At 53.8% G+C, this 25,246-nt stretch overlaps 2 protein-coding genes across 2 annotated transcripts; both read right to left on the reverse strand.

Annotated features, from left to right (window-relative positions):
- Window positions 1–1,616: 1,616 nt before the first annotated feature.
- Window positions 1,617–2,704, reverse strand: LOC134416992 (calmodulin, striated muscle). The gene is made up of 2 exons (XM_063153643.1): window positions 1,993–2,704; window positions 1,617–1,845 (listed from the first exon to the last, which is right to left on the reverse strand). The coding sequence occupies exon 1, from the start codon at window positions 2,475–2,477 to the stop codon at window positions 2,028–2,030; it is 450 nt and encodes a 149-aa protein (XP_063009713.1). The 5' UTR covers window positions 2,478–2,704; the 3' UTR covers window positions 1,617–1,845; window positions 1,993–2,027.
- Window positions 2,705–7,100: 4,396 nt separating this feature from the next.
- On the reverse strand, window positions 7,101–20,196 carry NET1 (neuroepithelial cell transforming 1). Its single transcript, XM_063153642.1, has 10 exons — window positions 20,060–20,196; window positions 15,970–16,077; window positions 13,658–13,825; window positions 12,872–12,934; window positions 12,347–12,443; window positions 12,163–12,239; window positions 10,854–11,111; window positions 10,462–10,632; window positions 9,537–9,723; window positions 7,101–8,577 (listed from the first exon to the last, which is right to left on the reverse strand). Exons 1-10 carry the CDS (start codon window positions 20,150–20,152, stop codon window positions 8,189–8,191), a joined length of 1,611 nt encoding a protein of 536 aa, XP_063009712.1. The 5' UTR covers window positions 20,153–20,196; the 3' UTR covers window positions 7,101–8,188.
- Window positions 20,197–25,246: the final 5,050 nt, after the last annotated feature.

The following is a 25,246-nucleotide window of genomic DNA, read 5'->3' on the forward strand; positions in this document are numbered from 1 at the left end:
ATCTCACAGGACCCATCCCAGGTGATTCCCTATCCCAAATCCCACACCAGATGATCTTTCAGGTCCAGTCCCAGATGATTCCTATCCCAAACCCTGCACTGGATGATCCTCCAGGATCCCTTCCAGGTTATCCCTAACTCTGGATGATCTCCCAGGACCCATCCCAGGTGATTCCTACCCCAGTTCCCAGATCAGATGATCCCACAGGATCCGTCCCAGATGATTCCCTATCCCAAATCCCACACCAGATGATCTTTCAGGTCCAGTCCCAGATGATTCCCATCCCAGGTGATTCCCAGTTCCCATCCCAGGTGATCCCTGTTCCACATCCCATCCTTCAATCCCCATCCCCGGGTGCAGGGAACACCCTGACCAAGCTTTAGGGTGGAAAATCAGGATCAGGGAAGGATCAGGGATCCTCCAAACTTCCCAGGCTCCAAGTGCATCCCCTGGACCTTGATTAATTTAATAATTGACCAACATCAGATGGAATTCCACTGGTCATGGATCCTGCAATTCCATCAGCTCCTTCTCCTCCAGAGGGACACTTTGGGGATGAAAACCTGGATTTGGGAAGTAAAATCCTCTCCTTTTCCTGCTGAAACAAACAGGACCATCCTGTCCATCCATGTGTCCATCCCAAAGGATGCTGCTGGGAATTTCCCACTGTTCTCCCGAGCACCAAATTTGGGGATAAATGGGAAAAATGGATGAACTTGCTCTGTTGTTGATGGAGCTGCTGGGTTGGGATCCAGGCTCCCATTCAGGACCATCATCCGGAAAAACCATCCTGGGATAAGTGGAAAAAACCCTCTGGAAATTAAACAACCCAAAAATAGAAGGAGAAAAAAAGGTCAGGCCTAAAAATACCAGGATCAGTTTGGTATGAAATAAATAATCCAGGTTTATGGGCAGGACTAATTTTAGCCATTCATTGCCACAGCCCGGCGTGACCCTGGCATTTTTTCCAGCTGGATTTTGGTGGATTTGGGGGTTTTGGTGGATTTGGGAATTTTGGGGCTGGACTTTGCCCTGCTCCCACCCTGGCAGGGTGAGGGAGAAGGAGCTGGGAGCGAGCGTGGGCGCGCTGGGCTCTGCCGGGACCCGCCCGGTTTTCCCGGGCAAACAACCGGGATTGCCAAAGTTCCCAGCCCCGGGCATGGGCGGGATCCAGGGTCCCCACGGAGCAGCTCGGCCCCGTTTGCTCGTTAACGACGGAGCATTAATTACAGCCATTAAAATGAACTTTCCTCCCAATTCTTCTGCGGAGGGAATGATCCCATCCCAGGGTTGCCCCTCGTTGTGGGGAAACCGAGTCACGGCGAGCTTGGGAAAGGTGAATCCTGCTCTGCTCAGCTTTGGGGTGGGGATTAGGGATAAATCCAGTTGTTCCTAGGTTGGAAGAGGGAAAAGGACCCCTGAGATCCTGGGGTGGAGGCAGATCCCAAAAGGATGAGATTTGGGGTGGGGATGGCCACATCCTGGTCTCCAGCATCTTTCCAGCTTTTTGGGAACAGGGATGGGGATGAGGAGGGGTTTGAGCCTGACCAGGATGATTTGAGGGAACATTTTCAGCAGGGATCCCAAGGAGAAGCCGAATGAAGCAGCCACCAGGATGTGGGGGGACGTTTTTATTGGACTCAGGGATGTCAGGGAATTCTCAGTGGCCTCTGGAATATCTACAGACACGAGACATCCCACAGGGACCCCAAATCCATCTGCACCCCACACCCGATGCAGACGCCGTTGGTGATGCTCCAACTGGGATAAAAGAGGATTTTTCCAGCCTGGAGAAGGTGGGAGGGGATGGAGGGGCTGGGGGAGAACCACCACAACCTCTGTTCCCTATGGGGAAAAAAAGAAGGAAAATTTAAAAAAAAACTCAACAAAGCACCGCAAAAATCAAATTTTCCAAACCCCAACATGAGGAGGGAGAGTCAAGATTTGGGGGATTTGGGGATTTTCCATGGACAGTGCATCCCAGGGAGTTACCTGTGGAATGGAGCTGGAGGTGGCTGGCGGGGCCGTCACTTCTCCGTCATCATCCTCACGAACTCCTCGTAGTTGACCTGCCCGTCGTTGTTGCAGTCGGCCTCCTTGATCATCTCGTCCACCTCCTCGTCCGTCAGCTTCTCGCCCAGGTTGGTCATGACGTGCCGCAGCTCGGCCGCGCTGATGTAGCCGTTGCCGTCCTTGTCGAACACCCGGAACGCCTCCCGGATCTCCTCCTCGCTGTCCGTGTCCCTCATCTTCCTCGCCATCAGCGACAGGAACTCGGGGAAGTCGATGGTGCCGCTGCCGTCGGCGTCCACCTCGCCCACCATGTCCTGCAGCTCGGCCTCGGTGGGGTTCTGGCCCAGCGAGCGCATGACGGTGCCCAGCTCCCGCGTGGTGATGCAGCCGTCGCCGTCGCGGTCGAAGAGCGAGAACGCCTCCTTGAACTCGGCGATCTTCTCCTCCGACAGCCGCTCGGCCATGGCGCCCCGGCACGCCGCGCCGGGAGGACGAGGAGGAGATGGAGACGGAGCCTCCTCCCTCGCGGGGCCTCTCCCTGCACCGGGAGGAGCGAGGCGGGAATGGGAGTGGATCCAGGAGCTTTGGGAGCTGGGGAAGAGGAGTCACCCAACCCCCTTGGGCTGCCCTGGCTCTCCTCCCGCTGCTCCCAGGGTGGAGTTTCAGATCCCAGCAAAGCCCAAATTAGGGATCTGGGCTCTGGTTTCGGGGCAGGCGGCACTGGGGGTGACACACGTGATTTCCCCGGTTTTAGGGTGTTTGGGAGAGGATTGGGGCTGTACAAAGGAGGGGAGGGTCCCCCCCAGTCTCCCCAGCCCCAGGCGGTGCTGGCAGCGCATCAGAGGCACCAGGGGAGGATCCCCGGGCAGGTCCTGGCAGATCCTGGCCGTCCAGAACTGCCGGGGCCCTGAGTCACCTCCGGGGCCTCCTGCGGGGCAGGAGCAGGGCAGGGCTGTGGGGTCCTGCCCTCTTACTCAGGGCTGGGCTGAGGGATCTCCCCATTGTCAGGCTGGGTTTACTCATCTCTTACTCAGGATGTAGAGGGGGGGACAGTGACAAACGAGGGAGTGTTTCTCCATCCATCCATCCATCCATCCATCCATCCATGGATTCCATCCATCCATCCATCCATCCATCCCTCTTTCCTCTGTGCCCACAACAGCCCAGTGACCTTTCCCCAGCCGGATCAAGGAGCTGCTGGACCCAGAAGTCCCCCAGCAGAAGATAATTAGATAATTTCACTTCCTCAGCTACAGAAAATCGGCACCAGTTGATCCCAGTTTAACCCAGTGAGGAATTCGAGCCATGGGATTTGGAGGGAAGGGCACAAAGCAAAACCCAGCCCACAGGACACCTGAGGAATGGTGGGATCAATCTGGGAGGGTTTTGCCCTCCTGGGGAAAAGCTCACATGGAGAAAGCTCAGGGCGTGTGGAACGCTGCAATTCCCGGGAGGAATTGTGGGAGCGGTGCTGGGAACCTGTCTGGTGAGAGGCTTCGGGGAGGGGAGGCCCTGGCAGCTCCTCCTGAGCACGAGCTGCTCCCTAATTACCTGTCTGATTGCCCTCGCTAGCTGCTCCGCTCCAGCGTTAATTAGCTCCAACCCAAACCGGCGGGAAGAGCCCAGGGGAGGCGGAGCTGGCTCGGACCCGCCCGGGAGAAACAAATCCCAACAGATCCCCGGGGTCTGGAGGCTGGGAGGGCTCAGGTGCCGGTCCAAACCGTGGCAGAGGGGCTGGAGCTGAGCTGGGGGGATTTGGGGTCCCTGTGTCACCTGGCTGGGGCTGGAGGGGTGGTGCTGTCTGGGGTGGCCCTTGGTGAGGATCAAAGCTGGAATCTGCTGCTTCCTTCCCATGAAATCCCTGCGCCTGGCATCCCATTGCTGGCAGCCATCATCTCCCATCCCATGGACCCTATCTCATCTCATCCCCATGACCAGCACCCATTGCTGGTATCCATCATCTCCCATCCCATCCCATGGATCCCATCCCCAGCACCCACCATCTCCCCATGACCTCTCCATGACCAACACCCATCATCTCTCATCCCATTCCATTCCCATGACCAGCACCCATCACCTCTCATCCCATCCCATTCCTTTCCATCCCTGTGACCAGCAGCCACTGCCAGCACTCACCATCTCCCATCCCATCCCACATCAATTTTCAGGAGAAGGTCAAAGCCAGCCCTTGATTTTGTCTGTGCTTTAAGTGCACCTCATTTATCAGGATAACGATCCCAATAAAACCTCCTGCTGCCCCATAAAATCCCAGGATTTATGGCCCAGTTCCAGCACCGGGGTGGGCTGTGGGGTCGGGCAGGGAAGGGGAGACCACCGTGGTGGGATGGGGAGCGCGCAGCCGCCGCCGCCGCCGGGTTTGGCAGCCGAATTTCCCGGGATGGCTCCACCTGGAGCTGGAAAGTTGGAGCTGTGCTGGAGGAGGGGCCCCCCAAAGCCTCACACGGAGCTTTCCAGGCCCGGTGTCTGGATTTGAGGGGCCCCGTGCAGGGAATGGGGGGAAATTCCTGCGGCGCAGGAGGTGCAAAGCTTCCAGCTGGATCCTCCCGCGGCGCTCGGCGGCCAGCACCAGCCCAGATGTGCACAGATGTGTCTGGGTCTGCAGCTGCAGACGCGGCGGGGGGCGGCAGGGGGATGAATCCATGGAAAAAGAGAAAGCTGGGAGGCGGGGAGGGAAAGGGCTCCGGCAGGGAAAGCTCCGTGGGGCCCTCCTGGCCCTGCACGGGCCCAGAGCGATCCCAGGCTGTGGGGAGGGGGAGGGATCCGCACAAATCCCGGCAGAAACAACGCCGAGGTTTAGTGTGGAAAATGGGATTTGGGAGAGGGTGGGCTCGGGGTTGATCCCAGGATGGCTGTGAGGGTCTTGGGGCTGTTGAAGTAAAATTTGGGATTTTGTGGTTTGTGGTTTGTTTTAGAGTTTGCTTCCATGGAGTTCCCAAAGCCAAGGGCAGCTCCCAAAGCTGGAGTGAAGGGACCCCGATGTCCCCATGGAGAAGAGGCTGGGATTGGGATTGGGAATTCCCGGAGATGACTCCGCCCCACAGTGCCCCCGGCTGCGATCCCGGCTCCGGAAGGTCCCACCTGGGCACCCCGGGCTTGTGGCAGCGCTGCGGAGCCGGGCGGGGCCGAGGGCAAAGCCGGATCCCGGAGCTGCTTACCCAGGGCGGAGGCGCCACAGCCCCGGGCACGGACCGGCCCAGCCCCTTCCTGGCACCGGGACGGCACCACGGGCTCCCCTCCGCCCTCGGGAACTTCATCCTGCGGCATCCCGGGGCTCCACAGCCATGGGATCGGGGTCCTGGCTCAGCAGAGGCGCGGAGAGCCGGGACCCCGTGGGATTCCACGGTTGGAATCCAGGGGAGCAGGGATTGTTTAGTCTGGAGGAGGGAGGGCTGAGCCGGCTGCACATTCCTGCAGGAGGGACGGGGCAGGGAGGGGAACCAGCAGGAGTTGTGGGGAATTATTTAAAGGGAATTGCTTCCAAAGGGAGTGAAGGAGTTCTGGCTGATTTGAGGAGACACAGACCCAGTCCGGCAGACAGGCCTGGGATTTCCTCTCCCCGCGCTCCAGAGCTCACTGATGCTTTTCTGCAGGCAGAGCCATTATCCCAGCTTCTCCCTGCTCGGGAGGGGCTGAATCCCCTCTGGGTAAATCAGCCTCAGAGGTCAGGGCTCAGCTGGGAATCCTGTCCCTAAAACCGAGCAAACCGAGCTGCTCCTGCCCTCTGGGGGAGCGGGGCCAGCCTGGGGCCGGGATCACTCACCCTGGGAGAGATCCTGGTGTGATCATCTCCCATGCCATGGAACCCATCTGTAAATGTGCAAATCCTGTCCCTAAAACCGAGCTGCTCCTTCCCTCCTAGGGAAATGGGGCCAGCCTGGAGCTGGGATCACTCACCCTGGGAGAGATCCTGGTGTCCATCATCTCCCATGCCATGGATCCCGTGCCGTCCCATCTATAAATGTGCAAATCCTGTCCCTAAAACTGGATTTAGGGAGCTGCTCCTTCCCTCCCAGGGGACAGGGCCAGCCTGGAGCTGGGATTGCTCTCCTGGAGCTGCAGCCAAGCCTGGACACCCCATGCAAGTTCAGGCTGGAGGTTTTTGGGAAAACTGGATGGGTTTATCCTGGTACAGCAACTCCCTGGAAGCTTCCTTGGGATCAGCCCAGCAGGATCCCCCTCCCAAGGATTTCACATTTACTAAATGAGGACCCTGCTGCTAATGGGGGTGGAATCCCACTGCTCCCCTTCCCTGTGACTGAGCACAGTCCATGAACTCTGGAGCTGTGAAATTCCAGCTTGTCCTGCCTGGACACAGAACAACCATGGCAGGGGACAGGGGTTCCTCCTGGAGCCTCAGCTTGGAGAGATCCATCCTCACCCAGAGGCAGCTCCCGAGCACGGACACAGCCCCTCCTCCCTCCCTCCCTCCCAGCAGGACTCGGTGAGGCAGGAGAGGCTGTCAGGAATTTAATGGAACTTGGCACTGGAAACTGTACAACATTTACAGAGAACCACACACTGTGTCTATGTACACCCTCTGCCCATCCCCAAAGCTCCCAGCCCGACATGGACAGGCAGTGACAATCCTGGGACGTGGAGTCACCGCTCCTCAAGCCTGGATTTTGGGATATGGCTCCCCAATTCTGGATCCCAGGTGACAGGGATTGCAGGATCCCAGTCCTGGATTTTGGGTCACAGAGATTGCAGGACCCCAATCCTGGATCTCAGGTGACAGGGATTGGAGGATCCCAATCCTGGATTTCAGGTGACAAGGACTGCAGGATCCCAGTCCCCACTCCTGGATTTTGGGTCACAGAGATTGCAGGATCCCAATCCTGGATTTTGGGTCACAGGGACTGCAGGATCCCAGTCCCCAATCCTGGATCTCAGGTGACAGGGATTGCAGGATCCCAATCCTGGATTTCAGGTGACAGGGACTGCAGGATCCCAGTCCTGGATTTTGGGTCACAGGGACTGCAGGATCCCAGTGCCCATCCTGGATTTTGCTGTGCTCAGAGCTGTCACCACCTTGCTTCCCATGACTCTGCAGTGCCATTCCCAAGCTGGGTCTCTCCCTGGATTTTCCCTGCATCTTTGGAGTGCTAGAAGATGGCAGTGCTGCCACCCTGAGTATTTACAACCACTCCTCCTCCTCCTCCTCTCCTCACAGCTCCAACTCTTCCTCTCCTCTACCTTTCTACCACATGCAAGAACCCCTTGGTTGCCTCCAAGTCCTGCTTCCCTGTGGGAAGTGTTTCATTTCCAAAAGGCAACAAAAACACGGAATCTACCTTCACTCCCTGCTACCCCTCTACTCACTGCTCCCCAAACCCTTGTACAACGTGCCTACAACCTTCCTACACCCTAGAGTAAAGCAGTTCTCTTTCAGTAGTGTCTCCCCCCAGCCCGTGGATTGCTCTTTGGGACATCACCCCTCGGAGCACGAAGGATCAAGTACTGGAAAGGAAATGCCAAGTCTGAGCAACAAAAATACAAAAATAAAAAAAAAACAATCAAAGGAAACAAAAAAACCCCAACCACCCCAAAATCCCAACCCCCAAACTTGAAACAAAACTAATAAAAAAATTTAAATAGTTGGCAGGATACAAGAGTGAGACAGAGGAATGTACAAAGGACACACAAAGATCAAAGATTCCAGTAGGTGAATTGAGAACCTGTTGAATTGGGGTCTGTTTTTGTAGGATTTTCCTTTTGGAACATGCAAATTTGCAGGAATTACCATAACCACACAGCAGAGTGACTTCAGGTGTTGAGTCCTTTAAGGGACTTTTGCAGTGTTGATCAAAAGCCCCAGTGCTGCCCAAAATTCCACTTTATTTTCCATCCTCTACCCCCAAAATTCCACTTTATTTTCCATCCTCTACCATGGCTGTGGGAAACTTCCAGGAGCCCAAATTTGCTCTTCAGAAGTGCCATGAGGGTTCTGGACATCCCTCGTGGGTTCAGAGTGTAAAAACAGCCCCCAGCTCAACAGTCACTGCACACCAGTAGCTGCCATTCCAACACAAACCCAGGCTCCGATCCGCAGAGCGCTCCCAAGCGCTCCCGGTACAAAATGTACACGGAATTATTTATAAATTAACAGCTTTCCCAACCCCAGGTGCCTTTCCCCGGGCTCCCGTGCCTCCTTACGCTACACCAGCGTTTCTTTCCGCTTCCCGCTGAGCTGCTTCTCCCTGGATTTCCGGTGCCCCGACGAGCTCCTGTGGGATTTGAGCCCCTTGGCTTCCCCCGAGTCCGGCAGGGCCGCGCTCTGCTCCGGCTCCACGTGGGACATTCCCATTCCCCGGCGCTGCTGGGGATTGTTGGGGTTGTTGGGGTTGTTGGGGTTGTTCTCCTCGCACTCCTCGCTCAGCTCGGGCAGCTCGGCGAGCTCGGGGCCGGGAGCGCTCCTGTGGAAGGGGGCGATGGCGGCGCGGAGGCAGCTCAGCCACTGCTGCTTGTGGAACACGTCGTTGGCCTGCAGCGTGTGCGACTGGCCCGGGCCGGGCTCCTGGAAACGCACTCGGAAGATGTTCTTGGCTGGGGATAAAGGGAAAAGCTCGTCAGATCTGAGTTGGCGTTTAGAGATTCCATTGGTAGGTTTGAAATCCCAACAAAACCCCCCCCCAGTCCCAAAAATCCAGCAGGGAGACAAAGATGTTTTCTAATCCAAGCCCCAGCTGTGAATTCGTGGCTGACTGGATCCGTGTTGGGGAAGATGAAACAGGAAAGCCTTATAAATATGATTGTCTGGCAAAAGGTCTTGAGAATATGGAAACTGTAAGTGAAACTGAAATTAAAGGAAGCTTTGAGATCCCTCAGTTACTGAACAAGTGGAAAACAATGGTGTGGCTGGCTGAAGGTGATCCCCTTGTGATGGAACAACACCCTCTGCTTGCAGGCAGGCCCAAGGGGCAGAGCAGACCCTACAGCTTGGCAGAAGGGCCCCAAGAGGAGTTTTTAGGGTTTAAAAGGTAACACAGTGTGGTAATGTAATGATTCTTATAGGCTGTGTGGAAATGCTATAGGATTTATATCTTGTGCTAGATTGGTTAGTGAGAACCAGAATATTCAACACAGAAGGAGATTTATGGTATTGTAATGGGAACCTTGCTCTCTTACATTTCTGCTCTCTCACCCTCTCATCTGCTCTCCCCCTCTCTTCTCTGGGGCCTGCCCCGAGCTGTGGCTGCAGCTCCAGCAGGGCCCTGCACCCAGGCCCTTTGCAATAAACCCCAAATCCCAGCAGGGCCCTGCACCCAGGCCCTTTGCAATAAACCCCAAATCCCAGCAGGGCCCTGCACCCAGGCCCTTTGCAATAAACCCCAAATCCCAGCAGGGCCCTGCACCCAGGCCCTTTGCAATGAACCCCAAATCCCAGCAGGGCCCTGCACCCAGGCCCTCTGCAATAAACCCCAAACTCCACGGCCTGGCTGCAGAGATTTCTCGTCTCCATCCATCCCAACCATCCTACCCCCTATGCTCCTAGAGAGCCGTACCTTTATCAGAATTGCCAAAAGCCCCTCGGAAGGAGCCCCCCATTTTGACATCTCCATCCTGGAGGTCCTCGAGGAGCAGCTCCTGCACAGGGATGGGCTGCCGGTACACCTGGAACGCCTGGCGCTCGTTGCGGGTCACCGGCCGCGTCAGCACCAGGATTTCTTGGAAGAGGAAGACGTAGAGCTTCTGGAAGAGAAAACATCCCAGTATTCACTCTGTGCTCCATGAGCTCACACATCCTGTGGGATTCAAGGCCACCTTATCTGCAGTTTCACCCACAATAACTTTCAGAGTCTCCGGTGACAATGGCAAGGTCTGGCACACACCAGGATTACATCAGCGGCTTTATTATTTTATTGATCCCTAGAAAGGGAATGAATGATGACTCCCAGGATAGGATGATTAGGAGCCATATCTTTCCTGTGTCCATGGAATGCACGAGTGAAACAGCCAATTAAACAAACAAAACCCCCAATCAACAGAGAAAACTTGAGAAGATTTGAGGTTGAAATCAGGACAAAAGGCAGCAAAGCCCAGAGTGCAGTGGGTGGGAGATAAACTCCAGGCAGCCCAGCCCAAAGCAAACAGGCTTCATAGGAACCCTTTTGTTTGGAAGAGCCAGGGCTCCTAATGGGGAATGTCAGAGCATTACTGGGAGTAAACAGTGGCAGGAAATCCCTCTGGATGGATGGAGAGCACTTTCTGTGGGCACTCTGTGCTAATGATTTTCCAGCTTCCCAAAGGCAATTGTGGAGCTGTCAGCAGGAAACTTTCCCTTACAGCCTAAATGAGGCTGACAATTATGAGATTTTCCTCTGCTCTTTTATCCAATATCCAAACTACCCCCACGGATGGAAGGCTCCCAGTCCTGCTCTGAGTTTAAACCAGGTTTCAGAATTAATTAGTAAAAAAGGAGGGACTCACGTGTCCATTTTTGTTCTTCAGCTCCCCGTGGCACAGCAAAGCTTTGCTGCCTTCAATCCTTGGATCCTTCTGCTTCTCATCCAGGTACTCCAGCTTGTCAATGTAGTACTGGCACTCAGACTCGCCCTTCTTCAGGTTGATGTCAGAGAGGACTCCTTGGATTATGGATATCTAAAACCCAAACAAATGATTAAGAGGGATTAAGTGCTTCCCTGTGTGACCTCTGCTTGTCTCCTTCACAACTCCCAAGGATGCGATCCACGTGGATTGATCCCTCACTTTCCCTGTCACGGATTTGAAACCCCCCCTGGGAACTGCTGAGGTTTAAGGAAGATTTGTTGAGCTCCCCCATCCCACGCCTGGGCCAGAACAAGCAAAGCAGGATCACTCACAGCCTCCTCCAGGATGTGGATGTCGGGGTGCTCCTTGGGGGTGTGCCTCAGGATCTCCTTGAGGAGCAGGGGGTATTTGACCAGGCGGCTCCGAGGGATGTCCAGGAAGCTCCACAGGTCCAGCTTGCGGCTGAAGGGAGACTCGAGGCAGCGCTGCAGGAAATCCTGCACCCTCCTGTCCTGCTTCTTCTGGTCCAGCAGCGCTTTGGCTGCCAGCTGGTTGCTGCAGTAGCCTTTGTAGGCGTGCAGTCGGGGTAGCTGCAGGGAACAGAGGAGATTTAGGAGTCAGATTCCCTGTGGGAAAAGCAGATGTCACTCACATGGCAAACTCAGGGACTTCTACAGCACTCACTGGGGAATTTTTTCCAATAAAAAGATAAGGGAGGGTCTTGTGAGGAGGATGAGGACACAGAGCCCATGAAGCTCCCAATGTCTGGATGAGCACAGGGAGCACATGAAGCTCCCAATGTTTGGATCCTGTGAGGAGGATGAGCACACAGAGCCCATGAAGCTCCCAATGTTTGGATGAGCACACACACAGATCCCATGAAGCTCCCAGAGTTTGGATCCTGTGAGGAGGATGAGCACAGGGAGCCCATGAAGCTCCCAATGTTTGGATGAGCACACAGACAGGGCCCATGAAGCTCCAAATGTCTGGATGAGCACTTGGAGCCCATGAAGCTCCCAGAGTTTGGATGAGCACACAGAGCCCATGAAGCTCCAAATGTTTGGATGAGCACACAGAGCCCATGAAGCTCCCAGAGTTTGGATGAGCACACAGAGCCCATGAAGCTCCCAGAGTTTGGATGAGCACACAGAGCCCATGAAGCTCCCAGAGTTTGGATCCTGTGAGGAGGATGAGCACACAGAGCCCATGAAGCTCCCAATGTTTGGATGAGCACACAGAGCCCATGAAGCTCCCAGAGTTTGGATCCTGTGAGGAGGATGAGCACACAGAGCCCATGAAGCTCCCAGAGTTTGGATGAGCACACAGAGCCCATGAAGCTCCCCACGTTGGGATGAGCACTTGGAGCCCATGATGCTCCCAGAGTTTGCAATCAGCGGGGATAACACTTGTGGAATCACTGGGACAAAGAGCCCAGGAGACACAGACATTTCAACCCTAGATCAGGGTGAATTCAGGTCCAATTCCAGCCATCACAATCCCACTGTTTTCAGCACTGCCAGGATTTCCCTTCCAGTCTGCACTGAGGGCCACTGAAGCCCCAGAGCTCTGCAGCTTCTGCCTTTAAATGTTCCCCAAGCTCAGTTTTAGCCTGTTGATGTTGATTCCAAGTTCTGAACTCACCCACTTCACAAGGATAGGCCCAATCTGCTCCACGGTTCCATCTGGTTTTGTTGCTTCTCCCAAGCTTGCCAGTAAGTCTGGAATGGAAACGGGGAAAGAGGAATTGCACCAATGCCCTAATGAGTAACAGGAGAAAGCAGAGAGGTTCAACCCTAGCGAGCACAAAGCACCCAGCTGCTCTTACCTTCATGCAGAGGAATGTAGGAATCCAAGTCCCCAAAAATGTGGGTGAGCTCCTCCTCAGACATGATGGAGAGTTTCAGCATGGGGTCATGGTAGGCCTGTCAAATGACATATATTCAAATGTGCCTCAAAGCTGATGATTTAAACAGATTTAAATGTGCCTCAAAGCTGATGATTTAAATTGATTTATCAGGTGAAAGAAGTGAAGGCAACAGAAAGATAACACTGATTTGATGCTAGAATATTCACTCAGTGTGAAGTATGGAGGAATTAAATGAAAAGCATTTTCCTGTGTGGATATTCCCAGCTGGGAGAGGGAGTCCCCAGGCAGCTCTGCACAATCCTTTTATGGCCGGGTTTGCTGCAATCACACCAGTGCTGACCCAGTGCTCACGTCAGCTTTCTGGGCCAGCTTTCAGACTGGGGGTTCTGGGCTGATAAAGCTCCCACGTCACGTTTGCAGGTGGAAAAATCCCTCACTATTCCCTGGAATGTCGTCACTGACTGCAGGAAAAACCCCACTCACCTTTCTGGCCAGCTTCAGGTCTTCAATCAGGTCCTGCTCTCCCCTGGACATTTCATAGATGGCCTGGGAGGGAGGATAAAGCACCCAGAGTTATTTTGAATGCCAGTTTTCTCAGAAAGAGCCTTTCAGCTCCCATGATGAACAGCCTGCCCTGAATGGGCCCTTGGCCACCCCAATCCCTCGGGGGGCACCTGGGCATGACAACCCTGAGTAAATCTGCAGTCCCAGCCATGAGAAAGCAGCTTTGCTTCCAAGTGTGTGAAAGCCCTGCTGGCCCCTGCACGAGCCAAATTAAACACCAGAGCCTTTTAAATCAGTGCCTTTAGCCAGGCAGGGCTGCAGACACAAAACCCCCGAAACCGCAGAGGTCAAAGCCCAGGCGGCTTCCGACGGCTCCACAGGATTTGTCCAAGAGCTCCAGGAAAGGGGAAGGCAAGGCCTTGCTGCCTGGCTCCCAACCAAGTGTCAGGAGCTTCAGCACAAAGACAGCTGGCTCTGTGAGGAACCTGAGGCTGGGGCAGCTGCAGAGCAGCCAGCGGGGCCGGGGCTGGGATTTCAGGAATGCCGTGGAAAGTTTGGCATCTCCCAAGGGTCACACTGGGGAGGTGAATTCAGAGTGGAATCCTCCTTTTCCCATGGCTGACAGAGACATAAATCTCAGCTTTGGGTGCACAGAAGATGCAGCCCCCCCAAGGTTGTTCCTCCTTTCCCAGCAAGGGAAGGGACCGAAGGCCTCGGCTGCTGTTCCCAATCCCCTTTTCCACGGGTGTTTCCATGGGGTTTCACCTCCTGGCGTTTGATTTCCTTGGTGCTCAGGGATTCCTTCGTGTTCACATCCAACATCTCAGACCAAAGGACACTGTTCCTTCTCTTGGGGGGAGTGGGAGCAGCAGACCTGCTGCACGACTTCTGGGCACAGCCAGGGGATTTGCTGTCGCTGCGGAGGGTGAACGACTGCAGGGATTGAAAAAATAATGAAAAATATTAAAAACAACGTGGAGAGCCAACATTTCAGGAGTATTAGATTATCCATTCCCAATCCTTCATCCCCCTGGGTTATCCAGGGCAGGAAAACACACCCAGACACTTTTCCTCAGATAAAGGAAAGCTTTAATCAAGCTGCTGAGGAAGCCCAGAGCTTGGCAAGGCTTTCCATGCCCCTCTCCCTGTGAGAAAGAAGGGAAGGCAAAGCTTGGCTCTGTTTCCCAGGTACGAGGAAGTAAATAAACAAAGATCATCACTCTTGCTCTGAAGAGGTTAATGAGAAGCCACTTGAACTTTGCCCTGTGTTCTGCAAGGCTCCTGTGCCAGCAGTGCTGTTATCTGCAGGTGAGAGCAGAGCTCCTGGCACAGCTGCAGTGCCAGTGCTGGGCAGCAGGGCCAGCTCCCATCACGGTGCAGCACACGTGGGGGCACTTTATCAGCTCTTTATCACAGCACTCGATTGTATTTACTGTTGAACCTGTTTGTACAGCTCTTTATACCTGTGCTCTCCTGAGGGAGCACCTTCCAGCCCCAAGAAAGCTCACACAGAGCTCCAAGAGAGGCCCCAAAACCCCACAGGGTGCCTGTTCCACCCCATCCCACCAATCCCTTGCCCAAAAATCTCCAAGTTTTGCCCTGTTTTTACCTGGATTGTCTGCCCCAAGCATGGAACTGCCCCATTTCTGACAGGGGACATCAGGCTGGCCAGGGAGATGACTCTCACACAGAGCTCCAAGAAATGCCCCAAAACCCCACAGGGTGTCTGTTCCACCCCATCCAAGCAATCTCTTGCCCAAACCTGCAGGTTTTTACCTGGATTGTCTGCCCAAAGCGCCAAACTGCCCCATTTCTGACAGGGGAGATTAGGTTGACCAGGGAAGTAACTCATGCTAAAGCTCACACAGAGCACCAAGAGACACCCCAAACCCCCACGGGTGCCTGTTGCACCCCATCCCACCAATAAAGCTGCAGGTTTTGCCCTGTTTTTACCTGGATTGTTTGCCCAAAGCATGGAACTGCCCCATTTCTGACAGGGGACATCAGGCTGGCCAGGGAGGTGACTCGTGCTAAAGCTCACACAGAGCTCCAAGAGATGTCCCAAACTCCTGTTCCACCTCATCCAAGCAATCCCTTGCTCAAACCTCCAAGTTTTGCTGTGTTTTTACCTGGACTGGACATGGATTGTACACCAAATTGAGTACCACCTCACATCAAACCACCACTTTGGATTTGAAGCAGCTGCCTGATACTGACACTTCGTAGATGTCCTATGATTATTCCTCTACATTTCCATCTGCTGATGAGGATCTTACTCTTCTAGTATATTAATTACAATTGACTTCCAATCCTTAGAATCTGGTTCAAGCCCAGAGAAGAGTAATAAATGTAATCCTATTCATACTGGTCCTATCATTGACCCTAAGCATCCTCCTGACTGCACTAAAAGTGTCAAACTGCCCCATTTCTGACAGGGGACATCAGGCTGGCCAGGGAGGTGACTCTCACATAGACCTCTAAGAGATGCCCCAAACCCTGACAGAGTGCCTGTTCCACCCCATCCCACCAATCCCTTGCCCAAATTTGCAGGTTTTGCTGTTTTTACCTGGATTGTCTGCCCAAAGCATCAAACTGCCCCATTTCTGACAGGGGACATCAGGCTGGCCAGGGAGGTGACTTGTGCTAAAGCTCACACAGAGCTCCAGGAAATGCCCCAAACCCCTGTTCCACCTCATCCAAGCAATAAATCTCCAAGTTTTGCCCTGTTTTTACCTGGATTGTCTGCCCAAAGCGCCAAACTGCCCCATTTCTGACAGGAGAGATCAGGTTGGCCAGGGAGGTGACTCTCACATAGACCTCTAAGAGATGTCCCAAACCCCACAGGGTGCCTGTTCCACCCCGTCCCACCAATAAATCTCCAAGTTTTGCCCTGTTTTTACCTGGATTGTTTGCCCAAAGCATCAAACTGCCCCATTTCTGACAGGGGACATCAGGTTGGCCAGGGAGGTGACGTGTGCTAAAACTCACATAGAGCTTCAAGAGATGTCCCAAACCCCACAGGGTGCCTGTTCCACCCCATCCCACCAATAAATCTCCAAGTTTAGCCCTGTTTTTACCTGGATTGTCTGCCCAAAGCGCCGAACTGCCCCATTTCTGACGGGGGAGATCAGGTTGGCCAGGGAGGTGACTCGTGCTAAAGGCCGGACCCGTTTCGTGCTTGGCTCCTGCAAAGCGAGCAGAGAACAAATTGTCCTGGCTGTGCCTCCCTCGGAAATTTCTCAGGCAGCTTCCAAAAGCATAAACCCACTTAAGGAGTGGCAAACACAGCAAGGAGAGTGTTTGGAAGCAGCCATTCATCTTTCAAGGCTATAAATATTTGTCTGAACTTTAAGGCTGCAATTAAACTGCAGAGGTTTTTGCCCAGTGTTAAAAGAGGTGAGAGAACATCAGCGAGAATTCAAAATAGGGCTCCAGCAGGGACTGTTATGCTTTGAACAGAAATAGATTAAAGTGTTTTCTGACACTCTGTGGCAGCTAAAGATGGAGCTGGGATGTGCTTCTCCATTTTCTCATCTTTTCCTCTGGAGCAAGAATGTGTTTTTCCATTTTATTTTGGAGAGCAGGGCAGCAGTGGGGGCCCTGGGCAGCTCCTTGAACAAGCAGCAAACAACCACAAGCAGAACATTCCTGCGAGGGACACGCACACAGATAAAGCTGAAATCCTTCACTTTGCACAGTTTCCTCCTCCTGCTGCTCTCCCCCACCCCTGCAACGACTGCAATTTTTCTTACACGTTGTTTAGATTTGAAAGCTGGAGCTTCTGCTTTTCCCCACCGCTAATCCTTGCCCGCAGCTCAAGTCTGTCCCGACCCAAACGCTGCCAAGAAAGAGGAAACGCCCCTGGAAAGCTCCTGCTGCTTCAGCTTTGAACATTCTGTTGGCAACTCGACATCAAAAACATTGTGTGGGGAGGGCTGGGCAGGAAAGGTGTGCACGGGGGGAAGTGGGCAGAGAGGGGCTCCGAGTTGAGGCTGGAAAGGGCTGCAGGATTGTCCTGGTGCTGCCAACAGCTGGCACAGGGCTGGACTGACTCATCCTCAGGAGATGCTCAGCACCAAGCTCTCACCAGGACAGGGAAGCAGAGCAGCCTGGTGTGGGTTCACCTCGGTTAAAACTGGTTAATTATTGCTGGATTTGTACTCTTTCAAAAGCTCTGCGCTGTTTCCATTCCCAGCCCAGCTCGGGGGCCAAACCCTTCGCTCAGAAGTGACAAATGTTAAAAACAAACTAAAAAAAAAATAATAAAAAGGGGAATAGGAACACCCAGAGCTGGATTCCAGTCATGAAGGAGCACAAAAGCTACGTGTGTGTGTGTGTGTGTGTGTGTGTGTGTAAGATCTGATTTCAGCAACCCGAGCCCAGCAGCGGCCCTGCCCACACGCGGCGTTGGGCAATGCAGGAGGAGGAGGAGGAGGAGGAGGAGGAGGAGGAGGTGAGCTCACCCTGAGCTCAGCCTTCAAACTTGCAGGGGGGGAACATGAAAAGAAACAATTTATGAGCCGTGCAGGAAGAAAAGAGCTCTTGGCACGGCACAAAGCTGTGCTATAAACGTTTGGGGAATGTCAGAGTTAGGAGGGCACCATAAACATGGAGAAAAGCTGTAAAAGTGTCCTCGGTCATGGGATCCTCAGCTGGGTTTAAGTGGGACACCAGGAACTCCAAGTGGGACACCAGGAACTCCTCCACTGACTCCAGACAGAGACAGTCAGGGAAAGGCTGGATAGTCAGGCCAGACTCAAAGACAACAAGGAAGGTTAACGCGTTACAGATGTTTCTGAGTGGAAGAAAAGGGAGGTGTTTACTTCTAGGAATTCATCTATCAGTGAGGAGGATAAATAAAGGGACGTGGGCCTAGAGAAGCTTAACAAAGTGCAGGAGTGAATCAGGGAAGATGCAGACACAAAGCCACCCACGGCTCCGGCGAGGCCAGGGATAAAAATAGCCTGGAAAAGCAAAATGTGACCCTGCAAATGAAAAGTAAGAAACCTCGAGGCTGCAGCAGGTCACTGGAGAGGGGTCAGCGCTGCTGAGATCCAGTGACAGGGCCGGGAGCCCGGGGCCGTGCGGGAATGCGGGAATGCCGTCCCTGCACATCTGTGACACGTGCCCGTGCCCCAGGGCTGCCAGCAGGAATTCCTGAGCTCGGCTCAGCAAACGCCATTTCTCCTCTCTTAAAAAAAGATAAAAATTCCCACTTTGTGTCTGAGCGCTCCTCAGACACGGCCCGGCTGCCAAAACCCCATCTGGTTGCTGTTCTCGTCCCGAAGATCGTTTGATCCAGAGCAGGAGGAGGAAAATCAAGCCCTGGAATCTCCCCCTGGCTGGGCTGCGCTGGAGCCGGGTCGGGCTCCCCGGCCGGCCGCTGTAAGCCGAGACTCGGGCGGTTCGTGCTGCGGATAACTCGGGCTCGGGAGGGTTTTTTTTAGCTCTGTACTCGCAAACAATGACTCTCCTGTCTCCACGCCGCCTTCCTTACAGGAGCCGGATTACAATAAAGTCTGGGAGGTTTCTGTAACAATCCAGGGGCGTTACAGCACTCGCGAATAATTCAAACCCCAGCGGGGTCAACAGCTCCATCAGGAATTATTATTTTCCCAGAGAACTCTTTATTAAAACTGAATTAACACATCACGAGAGCAGCCACTAAAGGTAATTCTGTGCCAGGCGAGATTTCACACCCCTGAAATTCCTTCAAGTGCTCCTAAGTGCAGGTTAACTCCTGAAAAGATTGCACCTTGCTGGAAAGAGAACCAGGCATTACTTTTGAGCAAGGTTTTTTTCCTTCAGCAGCACGCCCACAACCTTTCCCCTGTGCTGGGTAATAATTAGTGGTTTTTACGAGGATCCCTTGCTCGAGCGCGATTCCTACGTGCCACACACAGCTCCACACGACACGGTGAGCAATGGCAAAACCACGCGTGACAGAAACTCTTCCTCCCGAGCCAATTCAGCAAAAGAAGGGATTTTAGTCAGCAGCCTGAGTAATTCCTGCCAGAAATCACCAACCACCTGAGCACCGCCATGGGAGATTCACACGCAGAGCCTCAGGATGAACAATCAGAGCTTTCCCAAATCCCCCATACTCCCGACCAAACCAGCTCAGACAGAAGCGTCGGCTCACTCCAGAATTCAGAATTCGAGGCGATTTACTCCCCTCCCAGAGCTCTGGTTTCTGTTATTTCTCCCCCAACATCTGGTTTCCCTTTTGCACAATGGGATTGCCCAAGTTTGGCTGTTGCAAAGCCGGCATTTGCTGAGGTTGGTGACTCGGCGCTGAGCCCTCGAACCCCAGCCATGTCTGGAGACGCCTATTTTTTTTTTTTAACTTTTCCAGCTCATCTCGCCACTAATCTGAGCAATAAACCCAGCCCAAGGCTGCCGGGCCCTACCTGGCTGCTGAACTTTTGCTCCTGTCGCAGCAGGAGGCTCGGGAACACCTCCGAGGAGCGCAATTATTGCATCTGCATAACAACACGCGATAAAAATAACAATACTGCCAGCGAACACACCGGCCCTCAAAGCCGACCAACCCCACCGGGGGCTGCTCTAAGGTTTAAGCAGCAAATAAGCACCTAATTAGGAAAAATCCTGTCAGTGGAAAGAGCGCTGAGAGACAAGCGATTTTAGAATGGAAACGGGCGATTTTTAAATGAGAACAAGCGAATTTTTAATGAAAAGCCACCTGGGGGGGAGCGGGGTCAGGTGAGGCACCGAGATTGGTTTTGGCTCACTCTTTGGGGCTAGGATCTTAAATACAGATCTATCTGTAACGTATATACATGGATATAAAATGCATATAAAAAAGATATGTACATGGACTTAAACATATATACAGTTTATAAATGGCTGGGTGAGGCGCCTACATCGGTTGTGGCTGCCTGACCCCACTCTTTGGGGGCTATGAACTTAAATATATCGCACATATATATATATATATATACACACACACACACACACATAAAATATACCTACACATAGAGATGAACTTAAACATATATGTATAGAGAGAGTTTTTTAAACCACTGGCTACCCCCCGCTCTGGCCGGCTCGCCTCCGCCCCTCAGCCGCGGAGAGCGGGAAGCTGAGGGGGATCCCCCTCCCCACTCTCCCCTCAACTAAACCCCATTTTCCCCCTGTTCCGCTCACCTCCTGCTCCCTGAAGTGCTGGTTCTGCGCGTCGATGACCCGGATAGTCCTTTTGATGGGCAGCAGCCCGCCGAGCTCGTCGTGCGCCACCATGGCGGCGGGACCCCCAACCCTCCCTCAGCCCGGGCTCATCGCGCTCTGCGCCCGCCGAGCGCCGCACCCGCGACCTCACCGCAGGGGGCGGGGCCAGCGCACAAACCACGCCCCCTGCACGATAAACCACGCCCCTTCACTGCCCGGGCACTGCGGACCCTCCCGGAGCCCCAAATCCTTCCAGAACTCTCCCAAAAAATTCTCCCAAAAAATGTTCCTGCTCCTTCCTCTGAGTGCTGTGTGCAGCTGTGGGCTCCTCAGGACAGGAGGGAGCTGGGGCAGGGCCACAGGAGGGGTGTGAGCATGGCTCAGGGCCTGCAGCATCTCCGTGCCCGGGGGAGGCTGAGGGAGCTGGGGCTGCTCAGGGCAGGGGGACACGGCTGAGGGAGCCACCCATGGGATCCATGGGCACAGAGCCCACCCATGGGCACAGAGCCATGGGCACAGAGCCCATCCATGGGATCCATGGGCACAGAGCCATCCATGGGCATCCATGGGCACAGAGCCCATCCATGGGATCCATGGGCACAGAGCCCACCCATGGGATCCATGGGCACAGAGCCCATCCATGGGATCCGTGGGCACAGAGCCCATCCATGGGATCCATGGGCACAGAGCCCATCCATGGGATCCATGGGCACAGAGCCCATCCATGGGGATCCATGGGCACAGAGCTATCCATGGGATCCGTGGGCACAGAGCCCATCCATGGACACAGAGCCAACCATGGGGATCCGTGGGCACAGAGCCCATCCATGGGATCCATGGGCACAGAGCCCATCCATGGGATCCGTGGGCACAGAGCCCATCCATGGGGATCCATGGGCACAGAGCTATCCATGGGGATCCATGGGCACAGAGCCCATCCATGGGCACAGAGCCCATCCATGGCATCCATGGGCACAGGGACCCATCCATGGGCACAGAGCCCATCCATGGGGATCCATGGGCACAGAGCCCATCCATGGGCACAGAGCCCATCCATGGCATCCATGGGCACAGGGACCCATCCATGGGCACAGAGCCCATCCATGGGGATCCATGGGCACAGAGCCCATCCATGGGGATCCATGGGCACAGGGAGCCATCCATGGGGATCCATGGGCACAGAGCCCATCCATGGGGATCCATGGGCACGGGAGCCCAGAGTGGGGCTGGAATTCCCTCCCTGGGGACATTCCCGGACACTTCCCTGTGCCCTGTGCCCTGTGCCGGCCCTGCTGGGGCAGGGAGTGGGACCAGTGACCCACTGGGGTCCTTTCCAACCTCACCCATCCTGGGATTCTGTGAAAAACGGGGCCTCCAAGAGGCTCTGCTGCAAGGAGGGCAGAGAGTCTGTCCCACCCCACAGAGCCCAGCCTATATTTGCTTTTTTCCCCATTTTTAGTGCTTTTTCCTGGCACTTGCAGCGTGGCGGGACAACCTCCTGTTAACAGCAGCTCTCCTTGCCAACGCTGGAGTATATAAAACCTCTGCTGCTGCAAAATGTTTAAAAAAATATTAATTCTTGTCTAGACCTGTGCTTTAAAGTCTGCTCTGAGCTTCAGAGCCGCGCTGGCAGCGCTGTGGGCTGGGCTGGGCCTCTGCCCTGCTCTCCCAGGGGAGCCTGTCTCGGCAGGCCCGGCTGGAGCTGCTCAGCCTTTGCATTTTCTGTTTGTTTGTTCAACTCCTTTTATTCCTGGCACTGCTGAAGAAATAAAAGCTTTCTTGTGCTGGTAAAAATAAACTTGAGTTGGTTTGGCTGCCTACCTGTGCTGCTTCAAGGGGAGAAATTTGGGGTGGGTTCCAGCAAACAGCGTTTATCAGAGTCAAGGAGGAGGAGAAAAAGGAAAATCCTGCTGTCCCCTCCCATGGATTTTTGATTTTTGGCTTTGTTTGCTTCTCTCAGCAAATCTGCAGCCACTTAACCTCTGCCATGCAAGGCCAGCACACTGAGGATTCCCAGAAATTCAGGATACACCGAGTCTCCCCTCGCTGAAGGGACAGACTGTGACTCTTCCAGACACAAAAATGCTTTCCTGGATTACCGAAATCTGCTATTTTTAACACCAAAGTGACGCTGACTCTGGGGAGGAGCACACAAACCCTGCCTTGAACTGATCTTGTTTTAGAGAGTATCAAACCGATTTCTCCTAAAATCCAAGGTCCGAGCCTTGTTGAACTCGAGCTAAAGATTCAGGATAAAACCCAAGGTCTGAGCCTTGTTAAACTCAAGCTAAAGATTCAGGATAAAATCCAAGTTCCAAGCTCTGTTAAACTCGACCTAAAGATTCAGGATAAAACCCAAGTTCCAAGCTTTGTTAAACTCGACCTGAAGATTCAGGAGCTCATTTCTCTGCAGGGAGAAGGGAAAAGGCAAACGGGATGAGCAGGAGCGAGGGGAGGCGAGGCAGAGTCACACCGAGGTGACACCGACACGCTCCCGGTGTGTCCCGTCTCCCAGAGCTCCTCCTGGGGACATCTGAGGTGTTTGGGGACATTTGGTGACGCGGGTGTCACACTGTCCCCAGGGCAGGGCCACGTGGTGCAGCCACGGGTGATCCCTGACTCTGCGGTGACACCTGGGCAGGTGAGGAACTCGTGGTGATGCAAGGCCGGGTGAGGTGAGGGTGAGGTGACATTCCTGGCCTGATGGGACAGAGCTCCAGGGCTGGCTCTGGGCCAGCAGAGGGATCTGTGTCCTGGGACGTGCCCTGCCTGTGGAGAAAGGCCTGGGAGCCACCAAGGCCCTGAGAGGAGCAGCTCCCAGCTGGCCACTCTGGAGTGGGATGGATTCTGTGGGGCAGCTGGGTCTGTACAAAATCAACAGCAACGGGGCAAATCCATCCCAAGTGCTGGAGGTGAGCACCATAAACCCACCCAAGGGATGGAGATAAACACCATAAACCCACCCAAGGGATGGACATGATCATAAATCCATCCTGAGTGCTGGAGGTGAGCACCATAAACCCACCCAAGGGATGGACATGATCAGAAATCCATCCTGAGGGATGGACACGAGCACCATAAACCCACCCAAGGGACACAGATGAGCACTCAAAATCCATCCTAAGGGATGGAGGTGAGCACCATAAATCCATCCTGAGGGATGGAGATGAGTACCCTAAATCCATCCCAAGGGATGAAGATGAGCACCATAAATCCATCCCAAGGGATGGAGATAAACACCACAAACCCATCCCAAGGGATGGAGATGAGAACCACAAATCCATCCCAGGTGACAGACATGAACCTATCTTGGGTGATGACCACCATAAACCCCTCCCAAGGGATGGACATAAGAACCATAAATCCATCCAAGTGATGGAGATAAACACCAACAATCCATCCCAAGGGATGGAGATGAGCACCATAAACCCATCCCACAAAATGGACACGATCCCCATAAACCCAACCCAAGGGATGGACATGGCCACCATAAACCCATCCAAGGGATGGACATGAGCACCATAAACCCATCCAAGGGATGGACATGAGAACCACAAATCCATCCCAGGTGATAGACATGAGCACCATAAACCCATCTTGAGTGACGATCACCATAAATCCATCCTAAGTGGTGGAGATGATGACCATAAACCCCTCCCAAGGGATGGACATGAGAACCATAAACCCATCCCTAGTGATGCAGATAAACACCAAAAATCCATCCCAAGGGATGGAGATGATGACCATAAACCCCTCCCAAGGGATGGACATGAGAACCATAAATCCATCCCTAGTGATGCAGATAAACACCAAAAATCCATCCCAAGGGATGGAGATGATGACCATAAACCCATCCCAAGGGATGGACATGAGCACCATAAACCCATCCCAAGTGATGGACATAAGCACCATAAACCAAACCCAAGTGATGGACATGAGCACCATAAATCCATCCAAGTGATGAAGATAAACACCAAAAATCCATCCCAAGGGATGATCACCAGAGACCCATCCAAGGGCTGGAGATGATGACCATAAATCCATAAACCCATCCAAGGGATGGAAATGAACACCAAAAATCCATCCCAAGGGGTGGACACAATCCCCATAAATCCATCCCAAGGGATGGAGATGATCACCATGAACCCATCCAAGGGATGAAGATAAACACCAAAAATCCATCCCAAGGGATGAAGATAAACACCAAAAATCCATCCCAAGGGGATGGAGATGAGCACCACAAACCCATCCCACAGGATGGACACAGTCCCCATAAATCCATCCCAAGGGATGGAGACGATCACCATAAACACATCCAAGGGATGGAGATAAATACCAAAAATCCATCCCAAGGGGATGGAGATGAGCTCCACAAACCCATCCCACAGGATGGACACAATCCCCATAAATCCATCCCAAGGGATGGAGATGATCACCATAAACACATCCAAGGGATGGAGATGATGACCTTAAATCCATAAAGCCATCCCAAGGCCACAGACCTGGAGGAGGCTGCAGGCAGCCAGGCTGGGATGTGCCCCAGGACAGGGCCCAGAACTTTCCCAGGATCACATCCCTGGGACCCCGGCCTGGCTCCAGGTGTGCTCTGACACCTGCACGTCCCTCACCTGCCCCTGCTCCACTTATGCCATGCAAGAGGGAATATCTTAAATTTACTGGAGCCCATTGGGTGCAAACCCATCCTGAACAAGGCTGAGCAGCTTGGGAACGCTCGGATAAAAGCCAAAATATGGGAAAAGGAAGGAGCAACAGCCCAGCTTGATGGATTTCCCTATAAACCCTGTGCTGCCATTCCAGCTTGGGACACCTCCCTCAATCCAAGAGGTCTCCCAGTGCTCCTTCCCCCTGCTCCCCGTCCTTCGGGAGCCTCAGGAACGCAGCCAGGCCGGGCCATGGACACCAGCCATGGAACCAGACCAGTTCTTCCTGCTCTCCTGCCAGGGGGCACCCACAGCCTTCCTGGCCTGCATTCCCATGGAGATTTTCACTTCCAGGAGCAAAATCCCTCGGTGATTTCTGTCCTGGTATCAAAGCAGGGAGCTGGGAAGAGCTGGAGTGACAGGGAATCACCCAGCCCTCAGCTCTCCTCTCATTTTCAGGCTGGGGTTTCATTCCCACTGAGCTGTTTTCCTTGAGTGCTGGGCA

The sequence above is a fragment of the Melospiza melodia genome, chromosome 4 (genome assembly GCF_035770615.1).
Source record: "Melospiza melodia melodia isolate bMelMel2 chromosome 4, bMelMel2.pri, whole genome shotgun sequence".
Taxonomy (NCBI): Eukaryota; Metazoa; Chordata; class Aves; order Passeriformes; family Passerellidae; genus Melospiza; species Melospiza melodia.

What these genes read in the sequence shown, in the direction of transcription:
- LOC134416992 (XM_063153643.1), bottom strand. Translation starts at nt 2,477, where the DNA reads ATGGCCGAGCGGCTGTCGGAGGAGAAGATCGCCGAGTTCAAGGAGGCG.
- NET1 (XM_063153642.1), bottom strand. Translation starts at nt 20,152, where the DNA reads ATGGTGGCGCACGACGAGCTCGGCGGGCTGCTGCCCATCAAAAGGACT. An exon ending in GGCCTATCCTTGTGAAGTGG is followed by an intron (nt 11,112 to 12,162) that starts GTGAGTTCAGAA and finishes TGTTCCCTGCAG; the next exon opens with CTACCCCGACTGCACGCCTA. An exon ending in TTTTGGCAATTCTGATAAAG is followed by an intron (nt 8,578 to 9,536) that starts GTACGGCTCTCT and finishes CTTTATCCCCAG; the next exon opens with CCAAGAACATCTTCCGAGTG.